General features: G+C 35.4%; 1 protein-coding gene across 2 annotated transcripts; it reads left to right on the top strand.

The window, feature by feature from the left end:
• The first annotated feature begins 471 nt into the window (after positions 1–471).
• Positions 472–12718, top strand: LOC127084933 (polyadenylate-binding protein-interacting protein 4). 2 transcript variants are annotated; one of them, XM_051025464.1, is made up of 11 exons: positions 472–826; positions 2119–2240; positions 2338–2462; positions 4727–4802; positions 4881–4917; positions 5033–5223; positions 8442–8732; positions 8865–8966; positions 9092–9142; positions 11922–11997; positions 12215–12718. In XM_051025464.1, the coding sequence occupies exons 1-11, from the start codon at positions 637–639 to the stop codon at positions 12388–12390; spliced, it is 1437 nt and encodes a 478-aa protein (XP_050881421.1). In that variant the 5' UTR covers positions 472–636; the 3' UTR covers positions 12391–12718. The 2 variants fall into 2 exon arrangements, with proteins under 2 accessions (XP_050881421.1, XP_050881422.1); XM_051025465.1 differs by lacking the exon at positions 9092–9142.
• The last annotated feature ends 12257 nt before the right edge of the window (positions 12719–24975 follow it).

The following is a 24975-nucleotide window of genomic DNA, read 5'->3' as shown; positions in this document are numbered from 1 at the left end:
AAATACTAAAATAAAAATATAAAATTCAAAACAAAATAATTTTGACAAAAAATCATAGTTATTAGCTCTTTAAACATATTTAACTTTTATCGTAATGACCATTAACATTATAATAATAAGTTATTGTAATATATATATATATATATATATATATATATATATATATATATATATATATATATATATATATAATTCTATTATTTATGTTTATTTTATATATAATTTAAAATTTAATAAAAATAATAAAATGGTCATAATTTCACGCGCATGAGAATTAAAAAAAAAAACAGACAAGAGACTAGTAATAATAACACATATCAATTAAATTTATTAAATATTATTTAAAAGTCATATACATATTTAAAAAATTAGCAACTTATGTTTTAACTATACGAATTTTTTTACTCATGCATCAAATCAAATCAAATATTAATTATTTATATATATTTTTTTGAATAAAACACAAATTCATAATTTAGGTTGGAGAAAGAAACGACTCACAAATTCACAATAGTATATAAGAAAAATACCAACGTCGTTTGCAGGTTTCAGATCTCTTCTCATTCGATCATTCACAGCGAAATTCATCATCAGCAGAAGAAGCTTCTAGAGAGAAAAACGAAGAACCAATTTGCGATGGGTTACAGAAACAAGAGCTTGGTGACAAAGGATCAAACTATTTCTTCATCTTCAAATTGTGAATCACTGAGTGATGCAATGCTCGTTTTCACTATGAATATCATTGGTTTACCAGTTGATGTTCACGTTAAAGATGGTTCTGTGTTTTCTGGAATTTTCTATACTGCTTCTGTTGATGACCGTTTCGGTACTCTTCTTTCTCTCTCGTTTGTTTATTCAAATTGGAAACTCGTTTTCTATATTGAATCCCTCAAAAGCTTGATTAGGTTGTGATTCTTTTTGTATAATTTGTACAGTTCTCATGATTAGTGTCACCTTACTTGAACAATTATTGAATTTTTTCGTTGTTGTTGTTGTTTCCCCCAACTCTATTTGGTCTTATTGTAATCTATTTTGCTTAAACCTGATCATAGATCCTAAGAAAATTGATAGTTTTAGGGTTCATTCATTTTGTATGACTCCCATTGTCTAGGAGAATCTTAGGAATTGAGTAAGCAATTCTATCAGAAAAATTCATATGTGCTAAATTACTAACTACTAATTGTACTCATTATATAATCTTTGTAGTAGCGACACTTCAGATTGAAGACCTGTCTGGTCTTAAATGTCTGGTATTCGGGAAAAATGACATCAACACATGTAGATATAATCAATCACTTTCTTTTTCTAAATTTATTTTGGGTGTCTATGTGTGGCAACATGTAGACACCTCTCTAGCACCGACATCTCTGGAAAAAAAAGTGTATCAGTGTCGAAACTATCACCGGTGTCGACGTGTCTGTGTTGGTGTCGTGTTTCCGTTGTTCGTACTTTATGGGTAGACACCAACACAAATGACACCAACACATAAGTTTTTAAATGTCTATTTGTCTTAAATGCCTATGTGTTGGTGTCTAAAGGTCGGCCACACATAGATGCTCGAAATAAATTTAGACACTGAAAGTGATTGACTATATCTACATGTGTTCGTGTCAACAACAACAACCAAGGCTTATCCCACTAAGTGGGATCGGCTACATGGATCAACTTTCGCCATAATGCTCCAGTACTGTGCTTCTACTTCTATTCAAATCGTTAATCTCAAGATCTTTCTTAATAACGAGTGATAGGAAAAACAGGCTGATTTAACCTTCTTAATTATTTAGTTTTGGCGTGTAACCATAAGTGGTTTTTTTTCCCAAGGGAATGAATTGATTCAATTATACTCTAGAGAATTTTGTATCTCAGTTTTTGTTTCTTAGCGGTTAAATGATTACACGCGCTATAACTTACTTGTCACTAGTCTAACTAACTAAGATTGACTCACTTAGTCAGTTACATGCTAAGGTGCTATACATTTCAGTAAGTTACATGAGAAAGTGTTCCCTAAGGTGCATCCCCATGATTGACATGGTGCATTCTATGAATACATTAAAATTTTTATAATCTGTTATATAATTAAAAACTCATCAGCATTCACTTACTTTGCTGCTTGTTTAGGTATTGTTTTGAAGCAAGCAAGGATGACCAAGAAGGGAATTGGTCACAGCAATGTTGGAAAAGAGGCCTTGATAGATACACTAGTGGTTCAATCAAAGGATCTTGTGCAGGTCATTGCTAAGGTAAAACCATTTGTCCATGCAATGCATCTTTTATGAATACATTTTTTAGAATATAACTATGTGCTTAAGGTTAAGGTACACATGACTTTGTGCGTAGGGAGTAACACTTCCCGGGGATGGTGATAATGGAAAAATAACTGGCGAGGATGAGGAAGCAGTTACACCCAAAGTTTGTTGTTCCGAGAACCGTTCAGTGGATGCAGAACAGGTTAATCAATCAAGGTATTGTCTTTATCAAATTCATTCAAATGGACAGAGATATGTGTTATGTGTAGCCAAGTTAATTTGTTATTAAGTTTCATAACCAACCGCCAAGGAAGCATTTGACTATGTCTTCACTGCTTGACATTTGTCTTAGTTTTTGATATGATTTTCTCATACAAATAACTCCGATTAAGCACCTATCTTAACATGACATTGTTAAGCTAACATTTTTGCAAAACATTTTATCTCTTCCAGAATGTTAGACCTGAGTTAGGAGCCTTGTTTTTGAGTGAAGGCACTTTTCTGCCATTTTCTAATACACTAAGAATCAATGATTTTGATATTAGCACGTACCAATCTAAGTTAAAACATTCAAAACATTCAAAACATTCTCGCAACTTGAGTTTTCAGGTTACTAGGAATTTTCTATCTTAAGCCAGGAAAATATGTACTTCTTCGAGTCACTATTATAAGCAAATATTTCATTTTGAGATTTATTGAATAACTGATATATTTGACCTTAAATATAAACCAAGTACATAAGTTATTCAAGAAAACTGAAAATTAAATATTTACTTATAAAAGTGATCAGAAAATATTTTTTTAAATATTTACTTATAATAGTGATCGAAGGGAGGAGAGAGTATCAATTAACTATTTCTTCTTTGGTTCTTGTCTAAAATAACTCGTATACCTCAAGTAAACCCTTCACAATGAAATATCATGAAGCCTTTATCTATTCACAAATTTAGATTAACTCATTATATGTATTTAGATTTACTCATTGGTTGGTTGCAAAGTCAAGCTCCTACTACTGAACTACATTGTTAGACTTCTCATAAAGAAAAATTGATGACTTAGTCTCAGAATTTGGATTGAGTCTAACTCATTCCTATAAAACCGACTTGTAAGGTTAGGATTGACCCAATTTATAAACACAACACTTGCCATATATCTAAGCAATATGGGATTAAATTCATCCCTTCAAACCCAACACAATGAAGGTGTTGGAGGCTGCAATGAAGGCGAGACAGATGCCGCAATTAAGGCGACTAGGGGCGAACCGTATTGAAGGCGGAAATTCCAACACACCCCTCACGCTTGGGCCTCAATGAGTCTAGGGCATGGACGATGCGGGAAGCCCAACAAGTGATCTAGGATAGACTCTAATACCATCTCAGAATTTGGATTGGGCCTAACTCATCCCTACAAACCGACTTGTATGGTTAGGATTTTCCTTATTTCCTTAATTCCTTTCAGTTGGTTTCTATCATACACATCGTGGATTCACAAAAGGGAATGTTAAAAAATAATGTAGGACACTGTTACATAACGAATTGGAATGTCAAGTGACTTGATTATTTCCCACCTGCCAGCATGCAATTTTGATTTTGTTAATTACTAGTAGGGTGGTTACTCAATGGTATTTAGATATATAGTGTATTGATTGTTCAACTTAAGGAAGAAGATTGAATTTGCTCTTAAATGATATGTTCGAATTTAATTTTTCGTTTATCGAATGCTGTCATTTAGTATGCCTGTCTTTAGTAGTGTATAGTTAACACATTCACATTGTAAGATACTAAGATTTAGGCTTTATTTACAACAAATTTATATAACCAGTTTGTTAAAACTAATGTGAATCATGATAAAACAAAAGAAAGTAGAAATTCTTCTCTAATTCTTTATTTACCCAATGGTATTTTTTCTTTTCTTGGGCGGATAGCTTTCCCGTATCATGTACTTATTGGCAGTATTATACTTAATTGTTTTGACTTAAAAATGGATATTTAGATAGCACTTAACCACATATATTAGATATACATTTTTGTGAAATGTTATTTCATTTGACTTAGCATATTCAAATATCAATTTAGAGTTCATCCTTACCATGCTCCCCACCCTCCCTTGCTACTGTTCTCCAACTTAAGGAGATGAACTATCAAAAGTGAAGAGAACTATTTTACTATATAGTTCTAATTTCCATAAGAAAAACATAAAGTATGATGGACTTCTTAGATTATTGCATTTGTAATATATATGGTATGATATCAACTCTTTGGATTATATCCTTTTAGAGCATATTTTTTAAATGTGTAGATAAAATAGTGCGCTTCTAATATAAGTCTAATTTGTTAAAAATTTAATATTTAATATAAGAATCCTCAGTTGCTATCATAACAAACAATTAGCTCCAACTTGATAAAATTGTTTTCAGAAAATAGAGATCTATGACATTATTTTCTTTTGCCCTTCTGTTCATGCCAACTTTCTACTGACAGACAAGCTGGAGATAACAACTCAAAAGGGAAGGCTGATGACTGCAGGCAGAAGTTTGAATTTCACAGTGAAAAAAATGTATGTTGACGTAAGCATAGCTGCATTTTTGGTGGTTTGATTTTTTTTTTTAAATTCTAAAGCTGTGATTTTCCACAGGATGAAAAGATTCAAAGCCTTGATTCAGGCCATGAAAGTGAGTTGGATTTCTCATCTCGTATTTAATTGACCCCCCTCTTCTTAGCACTAGATGAGAACATTTCTTTTAAATTCTATGTTCCCTTATCAATTCTTATGTACTTGAATTGTAGTTATTACATGTCTGGGCCAAGTTAAAGCTGATAAAGCCAATGATCAGGGTAGTGAAAGGTCTACTTCACCAGATTCTACATCTACACATTCCACCCTTAGTGAAGATCTCAGTGAGGCGTCACATAATATTCCAGCAAAAATTATTGAAAAATCTGCTCCAAGGGGTGCAGATTGTACCAGAAATGCAAAGGTAAATAAACAAGTTTAGCTTCCATCAACAGATGCTGGCAATACAGTTCCTGATAAAAAAGGATGTAGATGGAAGGTTTATTTTGTCATGACAAAGCACATTGGATGCATTTGTGCCCTGTTTAATGCATCTTATTAACTGAAAGTCATTTTTGGAAACGTATGCGTTCATACATCATATATTTCTTCTTAATACTCAGTTAGCTATAGTATCGCTTAATTTTGAATGGGTGATCTGTTAAATTTTAATCTGGTTAGAGTATTAGAAAATAATAATATCTTATAATAACTTTATATTATATTGTAGTGTCTTAGTTTATGTCATAAGATCACTTCATAATTTTAGATTATGGGTACAGTACCCGGGGCGGATACTGATACCAGTACCGGATACGACATTTAAAAAATAAGAGTTTTTTTATAAAATGTACGAGTAGAAAACTAAATCGTTAGATTCACGACAAAAATTACTATAAAAATTTAAAAAATAATAAGTAATGTTAAGATAATATATATATATATATATATATATATATATATATATATATATATATATATATATATATATATATATATATATATAAGAAAATCACAAATTTCACTCAAAACTGAATAATGAAAAAAAATAAAATACCACAAGTAGTACCAGATACCGGTACTTCACTATTTTAAAAATACGCATGCTTCAAAGCTTAGGATTAGTTTCTATTATAATATCTTATGGTGTAGTGTTTTAGTTTATGTCATAAGATCACTTCATAATTTTAGATTGTCTCTTAGTCTATGATGCATAGATACAGGTACGGGTAGGAATAGAGTGGGAATAAGTTAGACCAACTAACAGGGCCTATGGTCTAGTCCACACAGGCCCATGCCAAGCCAGACTTTTTTTAAGCAGAAAAGGCTTAGGCTTTTTTATAAGCCTATTTAGCTAAAAAGGCTAGGCCACGGGCCATATAAAAAGCCTTTTAAACATGAATAAATTTATTATTGTTATATTGTATTTTACACTAAATTAAAATACCAAAATAAAGCATAGTTATCTTGAAGAAATTAGGAGAATAAGTTGAAAAATCCTTATGAACAATGTTGAGTTGTCATAAGTTATTTCAATACGTTCTCTCAAATAAAGAGTATCATAAAATTTGTGTTAATAGGTAAACTCGAACGAGTCAATGAAAACAAATAGTTATGCTCGTTGATCTTTTAATTTTTTAGTCTATTTAACATTAGTTGAATTGCTTATTTACAAATATTCAAATAAAGTAACTTTTAAAATGCTAGACTCAAGCCTAAAAATAAACCTATGATAGGTTATAGGCCAGACTTAGGCTTTTAAATTTTAGCATGTCAGACTCAGGCTTGGCGCTCGGCCCAACCCATTCCCATTCCTAGGTATGGTACCCTAGTATCAGTACGGGATACAATATTTAAAAAAAAAGGTATAGGTACGTTAATAAAAAATAAGAGTTTTTTATAAAATGAATGAGTAGAAGACTAAATCGTTAGATTCGAAACAAAAAATTACTATAAAAGTTATAAATAATGTTAAGATACAATAACAAAGAAATTAAAAAATATAAATATACTATATTGATATTTGAGAAAATCACAGATTTCACTCGAAATTGAATAATGAGGAAAAATGAAATACCACGTGTACTCGGTACCGGTACTTCACTATTTTAAAAGTATCCATCTTTAGAGCTCTTAGGATTAGTTTCTATATTACTTAAGATGTTATAATATCTTTATATTATATTGTAGTGTTTTAGTTTATGTCATAAGATCACTTCATAATTTTAGGTTATCTCTTAGGCTATGATGCATAGATATGGGTACGATACCCAGTGCGGGTACTAGTACCAGTACGGAATACGGCATTCAAAAAAAAATCAAGGCACATGTATGTTAATAAAAAATAAGAGTTTTTTATAAATGGTATGTTAATAAAAAAATAAGAATTTTCTATAAAATGTACGAATAAAAAACTATATCGTTAGATTCATAACAAAAAATTACTATAAAGATTCAAAAAAATAATGTTAAGATACAATAACGAAGAAATTAAAATACATAAATACATAAATATACTAGAAAAACACAAATTTCACTCGAAATGGAATAATGAGAAAAAATAAAATACCACGAGTACAGTACGTGTATTTGGTATCGGTACTTCACTATTTTAAAAGTATCCATGCTTCAGAGCTCTTAGAATTAGTTTATGTAATACTTAAGATATTGTTATAATTTGTTTTATGGTTTCCCTATTTATTTAACATTTGAAGTCTTGTATCCTTATAAAGAAGGGATTAACATTTAGTCTTCCGTATCAAGATACTACCAAACTATTAACAATAACTATTAGAGTTTGACATAACCCATTCTTACAAAACCGGTTTGTAAGGTGACGGGTGTCACTCTATATATAAAGCTTTTCAAGGCTCTATCTCTAACCAATGTGGGACTTGGGATCTTTCCGATACACCCCTCACGCCCAACACTCTATTGAGCTTGGTGCGTGGAAATAGTGGGTGGCCCATGGTCCGATCGCTAGGCTCTGATGCCATCTCAGAATTTGGGTTGAACCTAACTCATTCCTACACAACCGTGTAAGGTGAGGATTGCCCACACTTCTAAATACAACACAAGCCATATAGTAATATGAGACTAAATTCATCCCTTCAAACCCAACACAATGAAGGTGTTGGAGGCTGCAATGAAGGCAATTCAAATGTCGCAATTAAGACGACTAGGGGTGGACCACAATGAAAATGGAAATTCCAACACCCCCTCATGCTCGGGCCTCAATGAGCCCAGGACGTGGTTCTGATACCATCTTAGAATTTGGATTGAACCTAATTTATTCCACAAAACTAGCTTGTAAGATGAAGGGTGACACTCTATATAATTTCGTTTCAAACTTTATGTTAACCAACGTAGGACTTAGAATCTTTCCAATAATAACATTCAAGCATTTATTCTTTTTCTCCATTTTTTTTTAAAATCTAGAACTCATGATTTTAACATATCTATTGCTCCTTAGATACGCCATCCATCATTTATTAAGTTAAGAATACTAATCTAAAATTTAACAGACATTAGTTTGTCTATGCAGCAGCTTGATAAATAGCTGGTGCCAATTGTGATATAATATGGGTTTTTAGTTTGGTTTGTTGATATACCTTTAACTTTTTCTCTGTGACATTCTTATAGGAATTTAAGCTCAACCCAGCTGCCAAGATTTTCTCCCCGTCTTTTGTATATCCTATTTCAGCACCTTCTGCTGTGCCAACAGCTGCAAACATGGTTTACATGCCAAATAGCTCTCCAGCTCCAAATATGGTTTACATGCCAAATAGCTCTCCTCCAGTACATGTTGCTACTCTTCAACCTGAAGTCGGATTCAATAATTTTGCTTCTCGACCTTCTGTGCCTGTTAAGGTTTCACAGTATGGTAATTTGACAGTTGGAAATGCTGGCAGTGGTTCTCAATTTTCACAACCTGTATGTATTAAAATTTTTACTGATATTCTGTCTCTTGTTTGCATTAGCATGTTTCTTTGAAACACAGGTACTGTCAAAAAACATTTGCTTAGGAACTCATTTTTGTCATTTTTTCGATTTCTTTGGCGGCAGATTGTTGGTCAACTGGCACATAGGACACAACCTCTTCAGTATGCTGCACATTACACTCCAGTCCTATCTGAACCTGCTTATTTGCAATCAAACTCTCCTGCTGTAAGTACACAGATATTATGTGCCTGTACCATCTATCTAATTTAACATTTCTTCTTTAAAGGCTATTAATTGGTTTAGGAGGAATCAAACGTTCCCACGAGATATTGTCTTTTTTCTGAGTGCAGGTTATGGCTGGACGATCCACCCAGCTAGTCTATGTTCAACAAGTTTCCCACGTAAGATAGCATGTCTATAACCCTTTTCACCTAAGGAGTTTCTTCAATTTGTCTTGATCAAAATTAAGCCAAAACCAGAAGAAATTACTTCTATAGTAATAGAAAGAGAGAAATCAAAGAAAGATAAATGGGAGAGAGTTGCATTTTTCTGTTTTCTATTTCTGTTCTATAAAGTTAGTTACACAATACAACAAGCTGAATAGCTGAATATTTATAACTCAGCTGGACTCTGCTGACTCAGCACAGTCAATTACAGATTGTTAGAGCCCTTAGGCTTAGTTTGGCTTTGCACTTTATTTTCCTAATGCTTCTGTTACTCTATTATATATAAGGTCTTATATAACATTAAGAAATTTGCAGTGGATAAAAAATTAAAAGAAAATTTGTACGCAGTACATACTATTGAGCTGAATTTCATGTGTAAATTTATTTTCATAATATAGACTAATGATAATTGCACAAGGAATAACAATGATGATAAATCCCAACAATGTCTCTCAAGTTGGTGAATGAGTATCTATCATTATCAGCTTGTTAATTAGATCCTAAAACTACGCTTTGGTGAGTCCTTTATTCAATACACCTGCCAATTGATGTCTTGAGGGAACATAAGTTGTAGTGATCAAACCCTTGTCTAGTTTCTCTTTGATGAAGATGGAGTGTGTGTCTCTCCCTATGCTTTGTCATGTCATGCTCACTGGAATATGTGCAATGCAAGTGGCTGATTTGTTGTTAAACAATAGCTTCTGGGAGTTTCATGTACAACTCGTAAGTCCTCCAACACAATGTTCAACCGCAGTTGTTCACAAATTCCCAACGTCATGGCTCAGAAGTCAACTTTTGTGCTTGACTTGCCAACTACATTTTGTTTCTTACTCCTCGGTGCAACTAAGTTTCCATCCAAGGACATGCATTAGCCCGAAATTGATTCCTATCTGTGACTGATCTTATATAACCAACAATGGTATAGACACTTCCATAGATGAATCTCCACCTTTCTTTTATTAGTAGTCCTCTGCCTGGTGTAGACTTCAAGGTTTGTAAAACTCTACACTGCTTGTAAATGTCTCACTCCCAAGTCATACGTGATTTGGCTAAGAATACCAATTGCATATGCTAGGACAGGTCTTATATGCGTACAATATATCATTTTCCCACTAACCTTTGATATTGAGCTTTGTCAACTGTAAGAATTTCTTTCATCATTTCCAATCCCATGATGATTTGATGGGTACAGTGGCAGTCTTACAACCTAATTTCCTATTTCCCTTAAGGACATCAAAATCATATATCCTTAGGAAAATGAAGATTGCTTGTTATTGTTAGGAATATTGTTAAGTTTGAGTATAGAGAAGAAATGTAACTCTAGTACTGCTATAAAAGATTTTATAGGTAAACAAATCATGTTTCCTTCTCTCAGGGCAATAGGCAATTCATTTGGGTTAGCAGAAACATTTAAAAGCATATCTAAGGTATCAAGAGAAAGGGTAGGAGAACCAATACCTTCGATACTTACTAAGTTCAGATAATCGGACAAAATGTTGGCAAATTTGGATTTCTTCTGTATTTGTACAAGATTTGTGATGTGCTGTTGGGATATGGAACACGCTGATAAGTTTGTTGGTTAAGAGACTTAGTTAGTAAGGCTGAGATTGTTAGATGAAATGCATATGGCACGTGGCCTATAAATAAGAAAATGGGGGGTTAAAAGAGACAACAGTCAAGGCTGAACCTGATATAACACGCTGTAATAGGGCAGATTTGTGATGTGTTGTTAGGATTTGGTAAGACTTGAACTAAGTTTTTAATGTACAAATTTCAAAGACTTAAATGTGACATAGGAATACTCTCCCCCCTGAACTTGGACACCAGAGAAGAAAGACTTATTTATCATTGAATGTGGCCTCCATAGAGGCAATGGAGCGACAATTTTGAGGGTAAGTACACCCCAAGAAACACATTTGGTAGCATAATGATCAAGTACATGGACGTACATTGCTAGCCTGGTATTGATTGGCAACGGTTGCCAATACTAGTACATGACACTAAGTCAAGCATGGTGGGATAAACGGTATCAGGAATGATGGCTGGACATTCTGCCACATCCCACTAGAAGCTTGTTGTGTAAACTCACATGCAGAGAAGTTCACTTGCATGCAACAGCAAGTAAAAGGTATGGCAGTGGGCTTTTGGGGTTATGCCGGGCTGTCTCTGGTGGTCTCAGTAGGTTTTCTTGCAACTTAGGCTTTCTTGGTGGCTGAAGGGAAAAACATGATACAGAGAAGGGGTGAACAAGCTGTAATAGGGCAGAAGCAAGGAAAACAACTGCTATCAGATATTTTGATCTTGAAACAGATTCTTCCAAATCGAGAGAACTTTTACTGAATACTATTTCTGAGTTAAATTCACATGATGCCGACCAAGATCTATTAATAATTTTCTAAATTACGGTTCTATTTCACCTGTACAAATCTGTCATAAAATAGATATAGTTGTACTAGGTATAATATAATATAAAATCGTAATAACAAAGGTCATTCTCAAACAGATGATAAGAGTGTGCTATTTTCAAGTATCCTATGGATCCTTATAAAGGGATGTGACTTCTGTGAAAATGTATGGATGTATCTATTTGCTAACTGAACCAAAAGTTACGCAAGCTTTTCTATATTTTATATTTCCATGGTCAACCAAATCTAAAGTGCAAAGCATTTCCTTCCCTGCAGAAATGTTTATTAATTTGATCATAATATCTAAGTCTTTCTACTTGTGATTGAAGGATTTGGTACATGGTGTAACGGCTCCATTCCCAACCCGCCCCCTGTTGAATCACGTACAATTTCCAAAGCATCAAGGTAACAATATGATGATCTTTTTATTGCATTTGTTTTTCTTTTCAAAAGCTCTCTCAAGAAGCTGCCAAAAGAAAAGTGACTATTTCCTGAAAATAAGCTACACTCATTAGCACTTTCCCTATTGATATGAAACATAATTGAATCTTGACGTCCAAATTGAATAAAAAGTATGAATCTGCATTTCTTTTTGGCTAACTGTTCTATATTTCAAAAACAGGTGGAGCATTTAGTCAAGCAATACCAGTTGTTATGCCTCCATCTGTCATAACAAGTGCGCAACAACAAACCTTTGCATTTCAAAACCACATTCCAGTTTTGCAACCTGGCTTTTCTCCGCCTAGACCTATTTCAATCCCAGGATCAAATGGTTTCTATGGCACCAAATTTTCATGAAACTTTCATTCAGATTCTTGTGTTATATCCCCTCTCTGAGTTAAAGCTCATTTTTCTCTGCCATTTTTTTTGATTATGTCTTAAATTTTTTGACTTGTCTCATTTATTTCCCTTCTCTTGGTGAGAAGTGTATAGTAGTTTTGTGCTGGTTCTTTAGAAATTTTAGGGTTATACTTTTTTAGAAGAAAATTTTTGTGAGTCCTCATGTGAATTAAGAAATTTTTATTTTCTTTAGGGGTTGATATTGAATGGTTGGCAATTGCACTTAAATGGTTGGCTATAAACATCATTGAACATTATTGAATATAGATTTGAAATTGGTCTTTCATATTTAAAGAGATAGAAAAGTGATGTGACATTCAAATTTTATGTTTATTTTGGACATTTGATAATTAGATTTTGTTTATGATAGCTATCTTCATACCTTTATTTTTTCTATTTAGATTTAATGAGATCATAGACAGATAATTGTGTTAACTGGATACTTCAGTTGAGATTACAAGCTATGTAATATTTACTTGTTAAAATTGTCTATAAGGAGATTGTTAGATTTTTCAAAAGAGTACTCCCTTTAAAATGAATTATGGCTAAGAATGATCAAATAACTCATTAAAAAAGTAGTTGATTACATTTAAATTATGCAATTTCAATCAAAATAGTTAGAATATTTTTAAAATTACCTGTGCTTAAATGATGTCTGGGTTATATATAGAATCTTGTCAAGAAAAAAGAAGCCAAGATATAGTATCATTAAATATAGAATAAATTATTAACGTTTTGTTTATTTTTTATTTTAAAAGAATTAACATATTTGTTAAATTCCTAGATTTAATTATGCTTAGTAAGTAATGAAAATGTTTGACCTAAAAAATAAAATTATTCCAAAAAAGTTAATTAAAAATTCGACAATTTTACATGGACAATAAAAATAGATTTGGATATAATTTTTGTATTTTAAATTATAGTTTTTTTAATTATATTTACAATTTTTTTTTTGAATTTAGTCACTAAATTCAAAAACTGTTGTGTTTAAGTTTCTAACATCGGCTTATTAGGTACTATTCTGGTCTGATTTATAAGCAAAAAAGACAAGTTTTATGCTTATTAAAAAATATACTTAATTGCATTTAAATTTCTTGATTTTATGTGAGAGAGACAATACAATTACTAGTATACCCTCAATTAAATTGTCTTATAATAATAATAAAGTAATTAATGCAATGATACTTTTGGAATAAAGGTATTAAATGCATCTAGGTTTGTTGACATTTGCTTATATTTAAGATCAAAAAATTAGAAGATTTTTACTTATAAATAAGGCCGGAGGGAGTACTGTAATACGATTTCATTGCTTTGTGTTGCGAATAATTATTTTAATGTGGATGGTGTGATTCTTATAACTCTCATTTCTTATTTCACCCTTATAGTGTGGGTGACGCTTTTGAAAACTCAAAAATATTCTCAGATTTTTCTGAAAATGCATATTCGAACATACCAAATTTTATTTTTGTCAAAATTTAGTTTGAAAATGCATATGTGAATATTTTTGGAGTGAATTCAAAAATAAATCTCTGAAATCTTCTATGCATGTTTTTTGGGCTGAAACATTATTCTAAATTTGTATTTTTTTAATTCAAAATCATTTTAATTTGATTAACATTGACATTTATTTGATTCAAACATTAATAAACACGAAAATTGTAGAACAAGGTAATGCGTTTATTAAAAAAAAATCCAATCTTATAACAAACATTATTCTCAAAGTATGGAAAGAAATACAAAAACATCTCAAAATACAAATAAAAGCATACTCTAATGCGTATGCCTAATCCTAACCCTCCTACCCATCCTTTGTCGCCGATAACCCAAAACATTATGTGTCTTGGTAAGAATGGAGCATGTTAGGGCAACCACATTATCACCACCTCTTTCGAACAACCTAGACTATATACCCTCCAACGTACGCATAATATTTTTATATATACACATTAATGACATGGTCATCCATTGCCTGTTCATTCTCTAGGATCTCCTCATGAGCAGAACTTTGTGGATCCATGAGCGTCCAAAGTCATGGTAGGGTATGAGACACTATACAATCAAGCCATGTAACCGCCCGCATAAGACCCATGACTTGTGCCTGACATACTATGATACTCCTCTGGTACTAGATGACTCTCGTAGTCCGCCAATATGTCATCAAGATGTATGCAGACTATGCTATTAAGAGCAAACACGAATGGGGATCTCGAAATAATTTGCACATATCCAAACTGACGCATGAATCGCTTAGGCAGATACTTGCACATCAGATTTGTTCCACATGCCATCCATCCGGAGTAAAATGAAATAGGCTCGAAGGGAACAATGTCTTGGTTAGTGTTGTATGGTGTTCAATCGATGTCATTGTGCCGAGTCTGCTCAATGTACACACAGAACAGACGCACAACATCATTCCCTCTCCGCAGACAAAGAAAGCAAACACGTGTCCAATCCTTAGTATACTCTAGCACATAATCAAGCACGTGTATGCGGTGAAAGTGGAATATGATCCATCCCTGAAAATGAATCAGAAAAAAATATTAGTAACAAGTGTAAAAAAATGGTTCTAATATTAATAGTGGCTATGGAAATTACCGTAAGCAGGGTGCAGGAGCCTGCCATTTGCTTTGTCGTCCAAAGAGAACCTTCGCTCAACTTAGAGTACAAATATACCAAACAGGCAGCCCCCAGTTCCACTCGTGAATGGCCGACAAGTCGATGAAATACTTAAGATATGCGACATCGACGTAGGTTGCACTTTTGTCCACAAAAATGGACGTGCCAACCAAGAATAGGTGGAAACACCTTAAAGCATACTCCCTGTGGCAGGTAACCTATAGATCATCACCATCGACATTCTCGGCCAACTCCAAGTTGTTTTGATATAGCGTCTCCAAGTAAGAATTTTTTTCATGTGCATCTCTGGTGCTCTCATACTGCATCATGGCATCCATTGGATCAGCTCCCAAATAAATGACCATCATCTCCTGGACTTTATCATATCTGATCCTTGAATGATCAAGTAACCTCTCCCTAATGGGAAGGTGTAAAAGGTAAGCAACATCATCCAGGATGATCGTCATCTCATGAATGAGGAAGTGTAAATATGTCGTTTCCTTATGTCATCTCGTAGCAAAAGCCCTCTACATGCCATGGCTAATGGTCATTTACCCGGAACAACACATTCCTGCAAGACCGGAGTACTGAAGGACACTCTGGAACCAATGATTCTTAGATTGATAAAGCTTCATAATCTTTTTGTTAGGGTAAACAAACTTTAAACAATTGCACTCATGTTAAAAAAACAAAATAGAAGTCGCAGAGTAAATGTTTAAAACATATAAATAACAATTGTTAAGAAAAACACCTCTCCAACCCAGACATGCCCAACAACATGATCTCTATAGTATATCAGTAAGGAGGTGTCAGAAGACCTCATGAAAAAGATTTTGTAAGTGGAGGAACATCATCATGTGAAGCAGTAGGAGCTTCCTCTCGGTCTATGTGATCAGAGGATACGTGCCCCTGGAATGAGGACCCATGTGACAGGTGTAACACCCTTCTAAATACCCCAAAATATTTCAATTAAAATAACAACATATTAATCAGAGTAATTATGCCCCGAAGGGTGTCACACAATCATTTCACTGCATTCATCAATTCTATCCTGTCATGCTCATTTATTTAATCAAAATAAGATTTATTTGCATAATTCGCAGCGGATACAAAATATCGACATTCAAAACATGTACCACATTACATGTAAAGTGGATCAACAACTAAAATAAAACATAGTCAAACATCCCATCCCGATGTTACATCTACCAGAGCATGACCCACTAAGGAGACTACACTAGACTCCATAGCACTAGCTTCTATTCAACTCACTGCTCGTTACCTGAAAAATAGTTGTAAGGGTGAGTTCCTCAATCAATATAATAAGTATTATACAACAGCATGTAATGTTAAGTAATTAACACATTAATTCACCCTAACCAGACTACACGCTCAGCAACGGCAGTATCCATTCAAACATCACATTCAACAGTAACATATAACGTATGTATAACCTCAACCATACTCAACATCAACAACACAACACACAACACACATATAATACTGGAATACATCCATTCATATTATATGCCATACATTCATTATGCAATGAGACTCTATGCATGCGGTACCGACTATTTGTGAACATATAGTTCAACCTCACCGTCCAAATCCAGGCACGGCTACCAAGCCCACTAGTCCCACTCATTTGAGACCTAGTGACTCACTCACTAATTCCTCACCATGGGAATTAGCTACCACCCCAAATGGGCCATGAAATGCACGCTAATCACCTAGCATGCAAACAATCAACAACAGTCCAATAATGACTAACTCACTAATTCCTCACCATGGGAATTAGCTACCACCCTAAATGGGCCACAATGTGCAAGATAAACACCTAGCAAATGCAACATCAACAACAATTCAAGAATAGACACATGCTCACACTCTAAGCCACAAAGCAGTCTATTCACAATGCATACATAACTGATACATTCACAGCATCATGCATAGCATCACACATCATTAACACATTTTATCACAACAGCATATCATATCATGCCACATAATCAAACACAGTATTAGCACACTCTACTAATACCTATACTACTCAAGACCCAACAAAACAACAACAACATTACAACGATATCACATCTGGGAGTTTAAAACGTGAAATCTGTCTGTCGAACTGATATGGCGAACGCCATTAGGCTAATGGCGAACGCCATTAGCGTTAAACGCTCTCATTCTGGAAAAACTGTCTGTCAAACTGATATGGCGAACGCTATTAGGCTAATGGCGAACGCCATTAGCGTTAAACGCTCTTATTCTGGAAAAAAAACCCAAATGGCGAACGCCGAAGGCATAATGGCGAACGTCATTTGGCTGTTATGTGCATAGATGTTAAATTTCTACGAATTCCTTTCAATTATCATCCAATTTCATTCATCCACTGGCTGTTATGTGCATAGATGTTAAATTTCTACGAATTCCTTTCAATTATCATCCAATTTCATTCATCCACTATTCCACAAATTCATCATACATCAATCTAATCAGAGATAAAACAATGGTTATCACTACCCAGTACATATTATCATATAATACCCTTTAACCGATGATAAACCCCCCCTTACCTGAGTTAATCCGGCAAATCTCAAGCTTCAAGCTCTTCTCTTCTCCAACCTTCTTCCTCTTGCTCTGCCTTTGCCCTTTTCCTCTTTCACGATCGCTTCTCTGTTTTTCACGTAAAAACCTTTTTACCCCAAATGGGACTTTTTCCTTAATTCCAACTTATATATATTTTCCAATAAATAATTATCCCAATAATTATTATTCCAAAATAATAGTAATAAAAATCCAAAATTCCAATTATTCAATTAAATTAATAAAAAAAATATTAATTTAAATTAAATAATTATCTTATTTTAATTGGGGTGTTACAACTCTCCCCCACTAAAAGAGTTTTCGTCCTCGAAAACATACCTCAAGCAAATAACTCCGGATAAGACTCCTTCATCTGACTCTCAAGTTCCCAGGTCACATTGCCACCTGCTGGTCCTCCCCAAGCTACCTTCACCAAGGCAATCTCTTTACCCCGCAACTGTTTCAACTCTCGATCCTCGATCCTCATAGGTGATGTTTCAACAGTCAGGTTATCTCTCACCTGTACATCATCTATTTGGACTACATGCGACGGATCATGAATGTATCTCCTCAACTGAGACACATGAAAAACATCATGCAAATTCGCAAGCGACGGCGGTAAAGCGATACGATATGCTACCTCTCCTATCCTTTCTAAAATCTGATAGGGACCAATAAATCGAGGTGTCAACTTCTTTGACTTCAAAGCTCGACCAACACCAGTTATCGGAGTAACACGAAGAAACACATGATCTCCCTCTTGGAACTCAAGTGCCTTCCTCCTCTTATCATGATAACTCTTCTGTCGACTCTGAGCAATTCTCATCTTCTCCTGAATCATCTTAATCTTGTCTGTAGTTTGTTGAACAATCTCCGGTCCAACCACAGCACTCTCACCGGACTCATACCAACATAAAGGTGTCCGACATCTCCTACCATACAAAGCTTCAAACGGTGCCATACCAATACTCGAATGAAAACTATTGTTGTAGGTAAACTCAATCAACGGTAAATAACGATCCCAAGCACCTCCCTTTTCCAAAACACAAGCTCTCAAAAGATCCTCTAGCGACTGAATCGTCCTCTCAGTCTGACCATCAGTCTGCGGATGATATGCAGAACTCAATCTCAGCTTAGTTCCCAAAGCCCTCTGCAAACCTTCCCAGAATTTCGATGTAAATCTAGGATCTCTGTCCGAAACAATACTCGACGGAATACCATGCAAACTTACAATCTTCTCAATATACAACTCGGCTAATCTCTCTAACGGATAATCCATTCTAATCGGAATGAAATGAGCCGATTTCGTCAATCTATCAACAATCACCCAAATAGCTTCAAAATTCTTATTTGTCCTCGGCAAACCAGAAACAAAATCCATACTGATACTATCCCACTTCCACTCTGGAATAGCCAACGGTTGCATTAGCCCAGACGGCTTCTGATTCTCAATCTTTGACTTCTGACAAGTCAAACAAGAATAAACAAAACTCGCAATTTCTCTTTTCATTCCCGGCCACCAAAATAACTTTTTCAAATCATGATACATCTTCGTAGCTCCAGGATGAATACTCAAACCACTACGATGTCCTTCCTCAAGAATACTCTTCTTAAGTTCTGTGACATCCGGAACGCACACCCGATTACCAAATCTCAAAACACCATTCTCGTCAACTCTGAATTCACCACCTTGACATTGATTCACTAGAGTCAACTTATCACCCAAAAGCACATCGGATTTCTGACCCTCTCTAATCTCATCCAGAATACCATTCGTTAACTTCAACATTCCCAATTTAACACTATTGTGAGTACTCTCACACACCAAACTCAAGTCTCTAAACTGCTCAATTAAATCCAATTCCTTAACCATTAACATAAACATATGCAATGATTTCCGACTCAATGCATCAGCCACTACGTTTGCTTTACTCGGATGGTAATTCAAACCAAAGTCATAATCCTTCAGAAACTGTAACCATCTCCTCTGCCTCATATTCAGCTCTTTCTGATCAAACAAATACCATAAACTTTTATGGTCACTGAAAACCTCAAATCTTGACCCGTACAAGTAATGCCTCCATAACTTCAGAACAAACACCACAGCTGCCAACTCTAAATCGTGTGTCGGATAGTTCCTTTCATGAACCCTCAGCTGTCTCGAAGCATAAGCTATAACCTGCTTATTCTGCATCAACACACCACCCAAACCCAACAATGAAGCATCACAGTAAACCTCAAATGGTTCCGACGAACTCGGTAATATCAGAATAGGAGCAGTAGTCAACCTTCTCTTTAACTCTTGGAAACCTTCTTCACACTTTGAGTCCCAAACAAACGCTTGCCCCTTTCTAGTCAACATCGTCAACGGTAACGCCAACTTAGAAAATCCCTCAATGAACTTCCTATAATAACCAGCCAAACCAAGAAAACTCCTTATCTCAAAAACTGACTTCGGAGCTTCCCACTTAGATACCGCTTCTATCTTAGAAGGATCAACAGCAACACCGCCTCTTGAAATCACATGACCAAGAAAACTAACCTCTTCTAACCAAAATTCACACTTTGACAGTTTAGCAAATAACTTCTTTTCTCGCAGAACTCCTAAAACCACTCTCAAATGCTCAGCATGCTCTTCTTCAGATTTCGAATATACCAAAATGTCATCAATAAACACCACAACAAACTTATCTAGGCACGGATGGAAAATCCTATTCATATACTCCATAAATACTCCAGGCGCATTAGTCACACCAAAAGGCATTACAGAATACTCATAATGTCCATACCTTGTTCTGAAAGCAGTCTTCTGAATATCCTCAGTCTTCACACGTATCTGATGATACCCAGATCTCAAATCTATCTTGCTGAACACACTTGCACCAACCAACTGATCCATCAAATCATCAATTCTCGGCAAAGGATACCGATTCTTGATCGTCACTTTATTCAGTTGTCTGTAGTCCACACACAACCTCATAGTACCTTCTTTCTTCTTAACCAATAACACTGGTGCACCCCACGGTGACACACTCGGACGAATAAATTTCTTATCCAACAGATCTTCCAACTGACTCTTCAACTCCGTTAACTCAACAGCAGACATACGGTACAGAGCCATCGATATCGGCCTAGTACCAGGTACCAAATCAATCGAGAACTCAACTTCACGCTCTGGCGGCAATTCATTCACTTCTTCAGGAAACACATCAGGAAAATCACACACCACCGCTAGATCGCCAATCACCAGTTTATCTTTAGCCTCCAAAGTCGCTAACAGCATAAACAACTCTGACCCATCTGCTACTTCCTCGTTCACCTGCCTAGCTGATAGAAACAAACTCTTTCCTTCCTCAATCTCAGGAAAGATCACAGTCTTCAACCGGCAATCTGCAGCCAAATGACCACCTTTTCCACATTTGAAACACTTCTTCTCAGCACTGGTACACTCATGGACACGATGTCCAGCCTGACCACATCTGAAACACTTAGCAGGGGCACTAGAATCTCCCCCACTAGGCCTTTTCATCCCACTCTGCCTCTGAAAACCTTTGCCAGCTGCATACGGTTTTCCACGATCAATCTGATTCTTGCCTTTCCTATCAACCCTCTGCTGATAGCTCTCAGCTCTGGCCTTGGAATCCTGTTCAAAAATCCTGCAACAGTCAACCAGATCAGAAAACACTCGGATCCGCTGATATCCAATAGCCTGCTTGATCTCGGGACGCAACCCGTTCTCAAACTTCACACATTTCGAAAATTCTCCAGCAACCTCATTATAGGGAGTGTAATACTTCGACAGCTCTGTGAACTTAGCAGCATACTCAGTAACAGACCTGTTACCCTGCTTCAGTTCCAAGAACTCTATCTCTTTCTTTCCTCTGACATCCTCTGGAAAATACTTCCTCAGGAATCTCTCTCTGAACACAGCCCAAGAGATCTCAGTATTCCCAGCAGATTCCAACTCAGTGCGGGTAGCAACCCACCAATCATCAGCTTCCTCTGACAGCATATGCGTACCGAACCTGACCTTCTGGTTATCGGCACACTCAGTCACTCGGAAGATTCTCTCTATCTCCTTCAACCACTTCTGAGCACCATCTGGATCGTATGCTCCCTTGAACATTGGAGGATTGTTCTTCTGGAACTCACTCAGTTGACGAGCAGCTCCCATTCCCGCAACATTCGGATTTCCTCCAAGTACTCCAGCTAGCATACCCAGAGCCTCAGCAATCGCAGCATCGTCTCTACCTCTTCCAGCCATCTCTACTCTGAGAACCCAACAAGATAAAACAATAAGTACTGATAGGGTTATACAACACCTATCCCGTACAGGGGAAACAGAATAATTACGACTCGACTCGACCGACTATGCTCTGATACCACTAATGTAACACCCTTCTAAATACCCCAAAATATTTCAATTAAAATAACAACATATTAATCAGAGTAATTATGCCCCGAAGGGTGTCACACAATCATTTCACTGCATTCATCAATTCTATCCTGTCATGCTCATTTATTTAATCAAAATAAGATTTATTTGCATAATTCGCAGCGGATACAAAATATCGACATTCAAAACATGTACCACATTACATGTAAAGTGGATCAACAACTAAAATAAAACATAGTCAAACATCCCATCCCGATGTTACATCTACCAGAGCATGACCCACTAAGGAGACTACACTAGACTCCATAGCACTAGCTTCTATTCAACTCACTGCTCGTTACCTGAAAAATAGTTGTAAGGGTGAGTTCCTCAATCAATATAATAAGTATTATACAACAGCATGTAATGTTAAGTAATTAACACATTAATTCACCCTAACCAGACTACACGCTCAGCAACGGCAGTATCCATTCAAACATCACATTCAACAGTAACATATAACGTATGTATAACCTCAACCATACTCAACATCAACAACACAACACACAACACACATATAATACTGGAATACATCCATTCATATTATATGCCATACATTCATTATGCAATGAGACTCTATGCATGCGGTACCGACTATTTGTGAACATATAGTTCAACCTCACCGTCCAAATCCAGGCACGGCTACCAAGCCCACTAGTCCCACTCATTTGAGACCTAGTGACTCACTCACTAATTCCTCACCATGGGAATTAGCTACCACCCCAAATGGGCCATGAAATGCACGCTAATCACCTAGCATGCAAACAATCAACAACAGTCCAATAATGACTAACTCACTAATTCCTCACCATGGGAATTAGCTACCACCCTAAATGGGCCACAATGTGCAAGATAAACACCTAGCAAATGCAACATCAACAACAATTCAAGAATAGACACATGCTCACACTCTAAGCCACAAAGCAGTCTATTCATAATGCATACATAACTGATACATTCACAGCATCATGCATAGCATCACACATCATTAACACATTTTATCACAACAGCATATCATATCATGCCACATAATCAAACACAGTATTAGCACACTCTACTAATACCTATACTACTCAAGACCCAACAAAACAACAACAACATTACAACGATATCACATCTGGGAGTTTAAAACGTGAAATCTGTCTGTCGAACTGATATGGCGAACGCCATTAGGCTAATGGCGAACGCCATTAGCGTTAAACGCTCTCATTCTGGAAAAACTGTCTGTCAAACTGATATGGCGAACGCTATTAGGCTAATGGCGAACGCCATTAGCGTTAAACGCTCTTATTCTGGAAAAAAAACCCAAATGGCGAACGCCGAAGGCATAATGGCGAACGTCATTTGGCTGTTATGTGCATAGATGTTAAATTTCTACGAATTCCTTTCAATTATCATCCAATTTCATTCATCCACTGGCTGTTATGTGCATAGATGTTAAATTTCTACGAATTCCTTTCAATTATCATCCAATTTCATTCATCCACTATTCCACAAATTCATCATACATCAATCTAATCAGAGATAAAACAATGGTTATCACTACCCAGTACATATTATCATATAATACCCTTTAACCGATGATAAACCCCCCCTTACCTGAGTTAATCCGGCAAATCTCAAGCTTCAAGCTCTTCTCTTCTCCAACCTTCTTCCTCTTGCTCTGCCTTTTCCCTTTTCCTCTTTCACGATCGCTTCTCTGTTTTTCACGTAAAAACCTTTTTACCCCAAATGGGACTTTTTCCTTAATTCCAACTTATATATATTTTCCAATAAATAATTATCCCAATAATTATTATTCCAAAATAATAGTAATAAAAATCCAAAATTCCAATTATTCAATTAAATTAATAAAAAAAATATTAATTTAAATTAAATAATTATCTTATTTTAATTGGGGTGTTACAACAGGCGGTTCCTAGAAGTCGATGCTTCCTGCTCATGAGGCCTAAGGACAGTTCCCTGCCTAACTCTGGCTTGCTCACTCTAAAGCTTAGCCCTCTCACATTGAACATAAGCGTGATGGGTTTCACAACCAAGTTTCAGTCTATCATCGTTGTTTACATCCATTTCTCCTGAAACAATACGAGAAAAAGACATCAACTTGCATCCATGAGAGTTTCGAGTATGCATCTCCGAAAACCAGTAAGGATGCAATTCAGATATGCACCTCTGAAAAAGATTGTCCATGCATAAAGGGCAAAAATTGATACCAGTCTTGCCCCAACAACCCATAATGCTGCCAAATCCATAGTGCATGTCTCTAACAGCTATGTATTACAAATTTGAATACTATCTAATGCATTTATAATAAACTATTTTACATAATACGTTAATCAAAACTCAAAATAAGTTAAACGAGAAACTTCCTCAAAAAGTGTGAAGTATGAATGGGTGTTGAGGATAAAATGCTTGAAATAGAAGTAGTGTTTATGCTTGAATGAGTGTATGTTCATAAAGTCCCTCAAAACTCTGCTCCTTGGTTCCTAAAGTCGATGTAAATTGTGCAACTAACCTAGGTCTTTTAGGGCACCATGCGGCCAATGTAGAGTTCATCTTTCATGTGGCATGTCTAATGGTCATAACTTATTTTTATTTATCGTCTAATAGGCATAATATTCTTGAGAGGAAATTTTTTCTAATGCTCTTAACTTATCTCAGATATAAGTTATGGAAATGGCTGATTGTGAAGGGAAATTACGAGTAAAGTGTAGCGAAAAAAATATTTTTTCCATATGCTAGATCCTTACGAATAGTCATGATCATGAATTGAATGATTACCTTTTATAGTGATGAACTTTAAAGTCGAATTCATAGTGATCACGAGAACTACGTGAATAAATTCACCTTTACTCAGTTCGCAAAAATATAATATCTTTCCTCCTAGTGATAGTTGATTCGAA

Source organism: Lathyrus oleraceus, chromosome 5, assembly GCF_024323335.1.
Source record: "Lathyrus oleraceus cultivar Zhongwan6 chromosome 5, CAAS_Psat_ZW6_1.0, whole genome shotgun sequence".
NCBI lineage: Eukaryota > Viridiplantae > Streptophyta > Magnoliopsida > Fabales > Fabaceae > Lathyrus > Lathyrus oleraceus.
The sequence above is the reverse complement of the archived record's forward strand: the minus strand, read 5'-3'. Positions and strand labels throughout refer to the sequence as shown.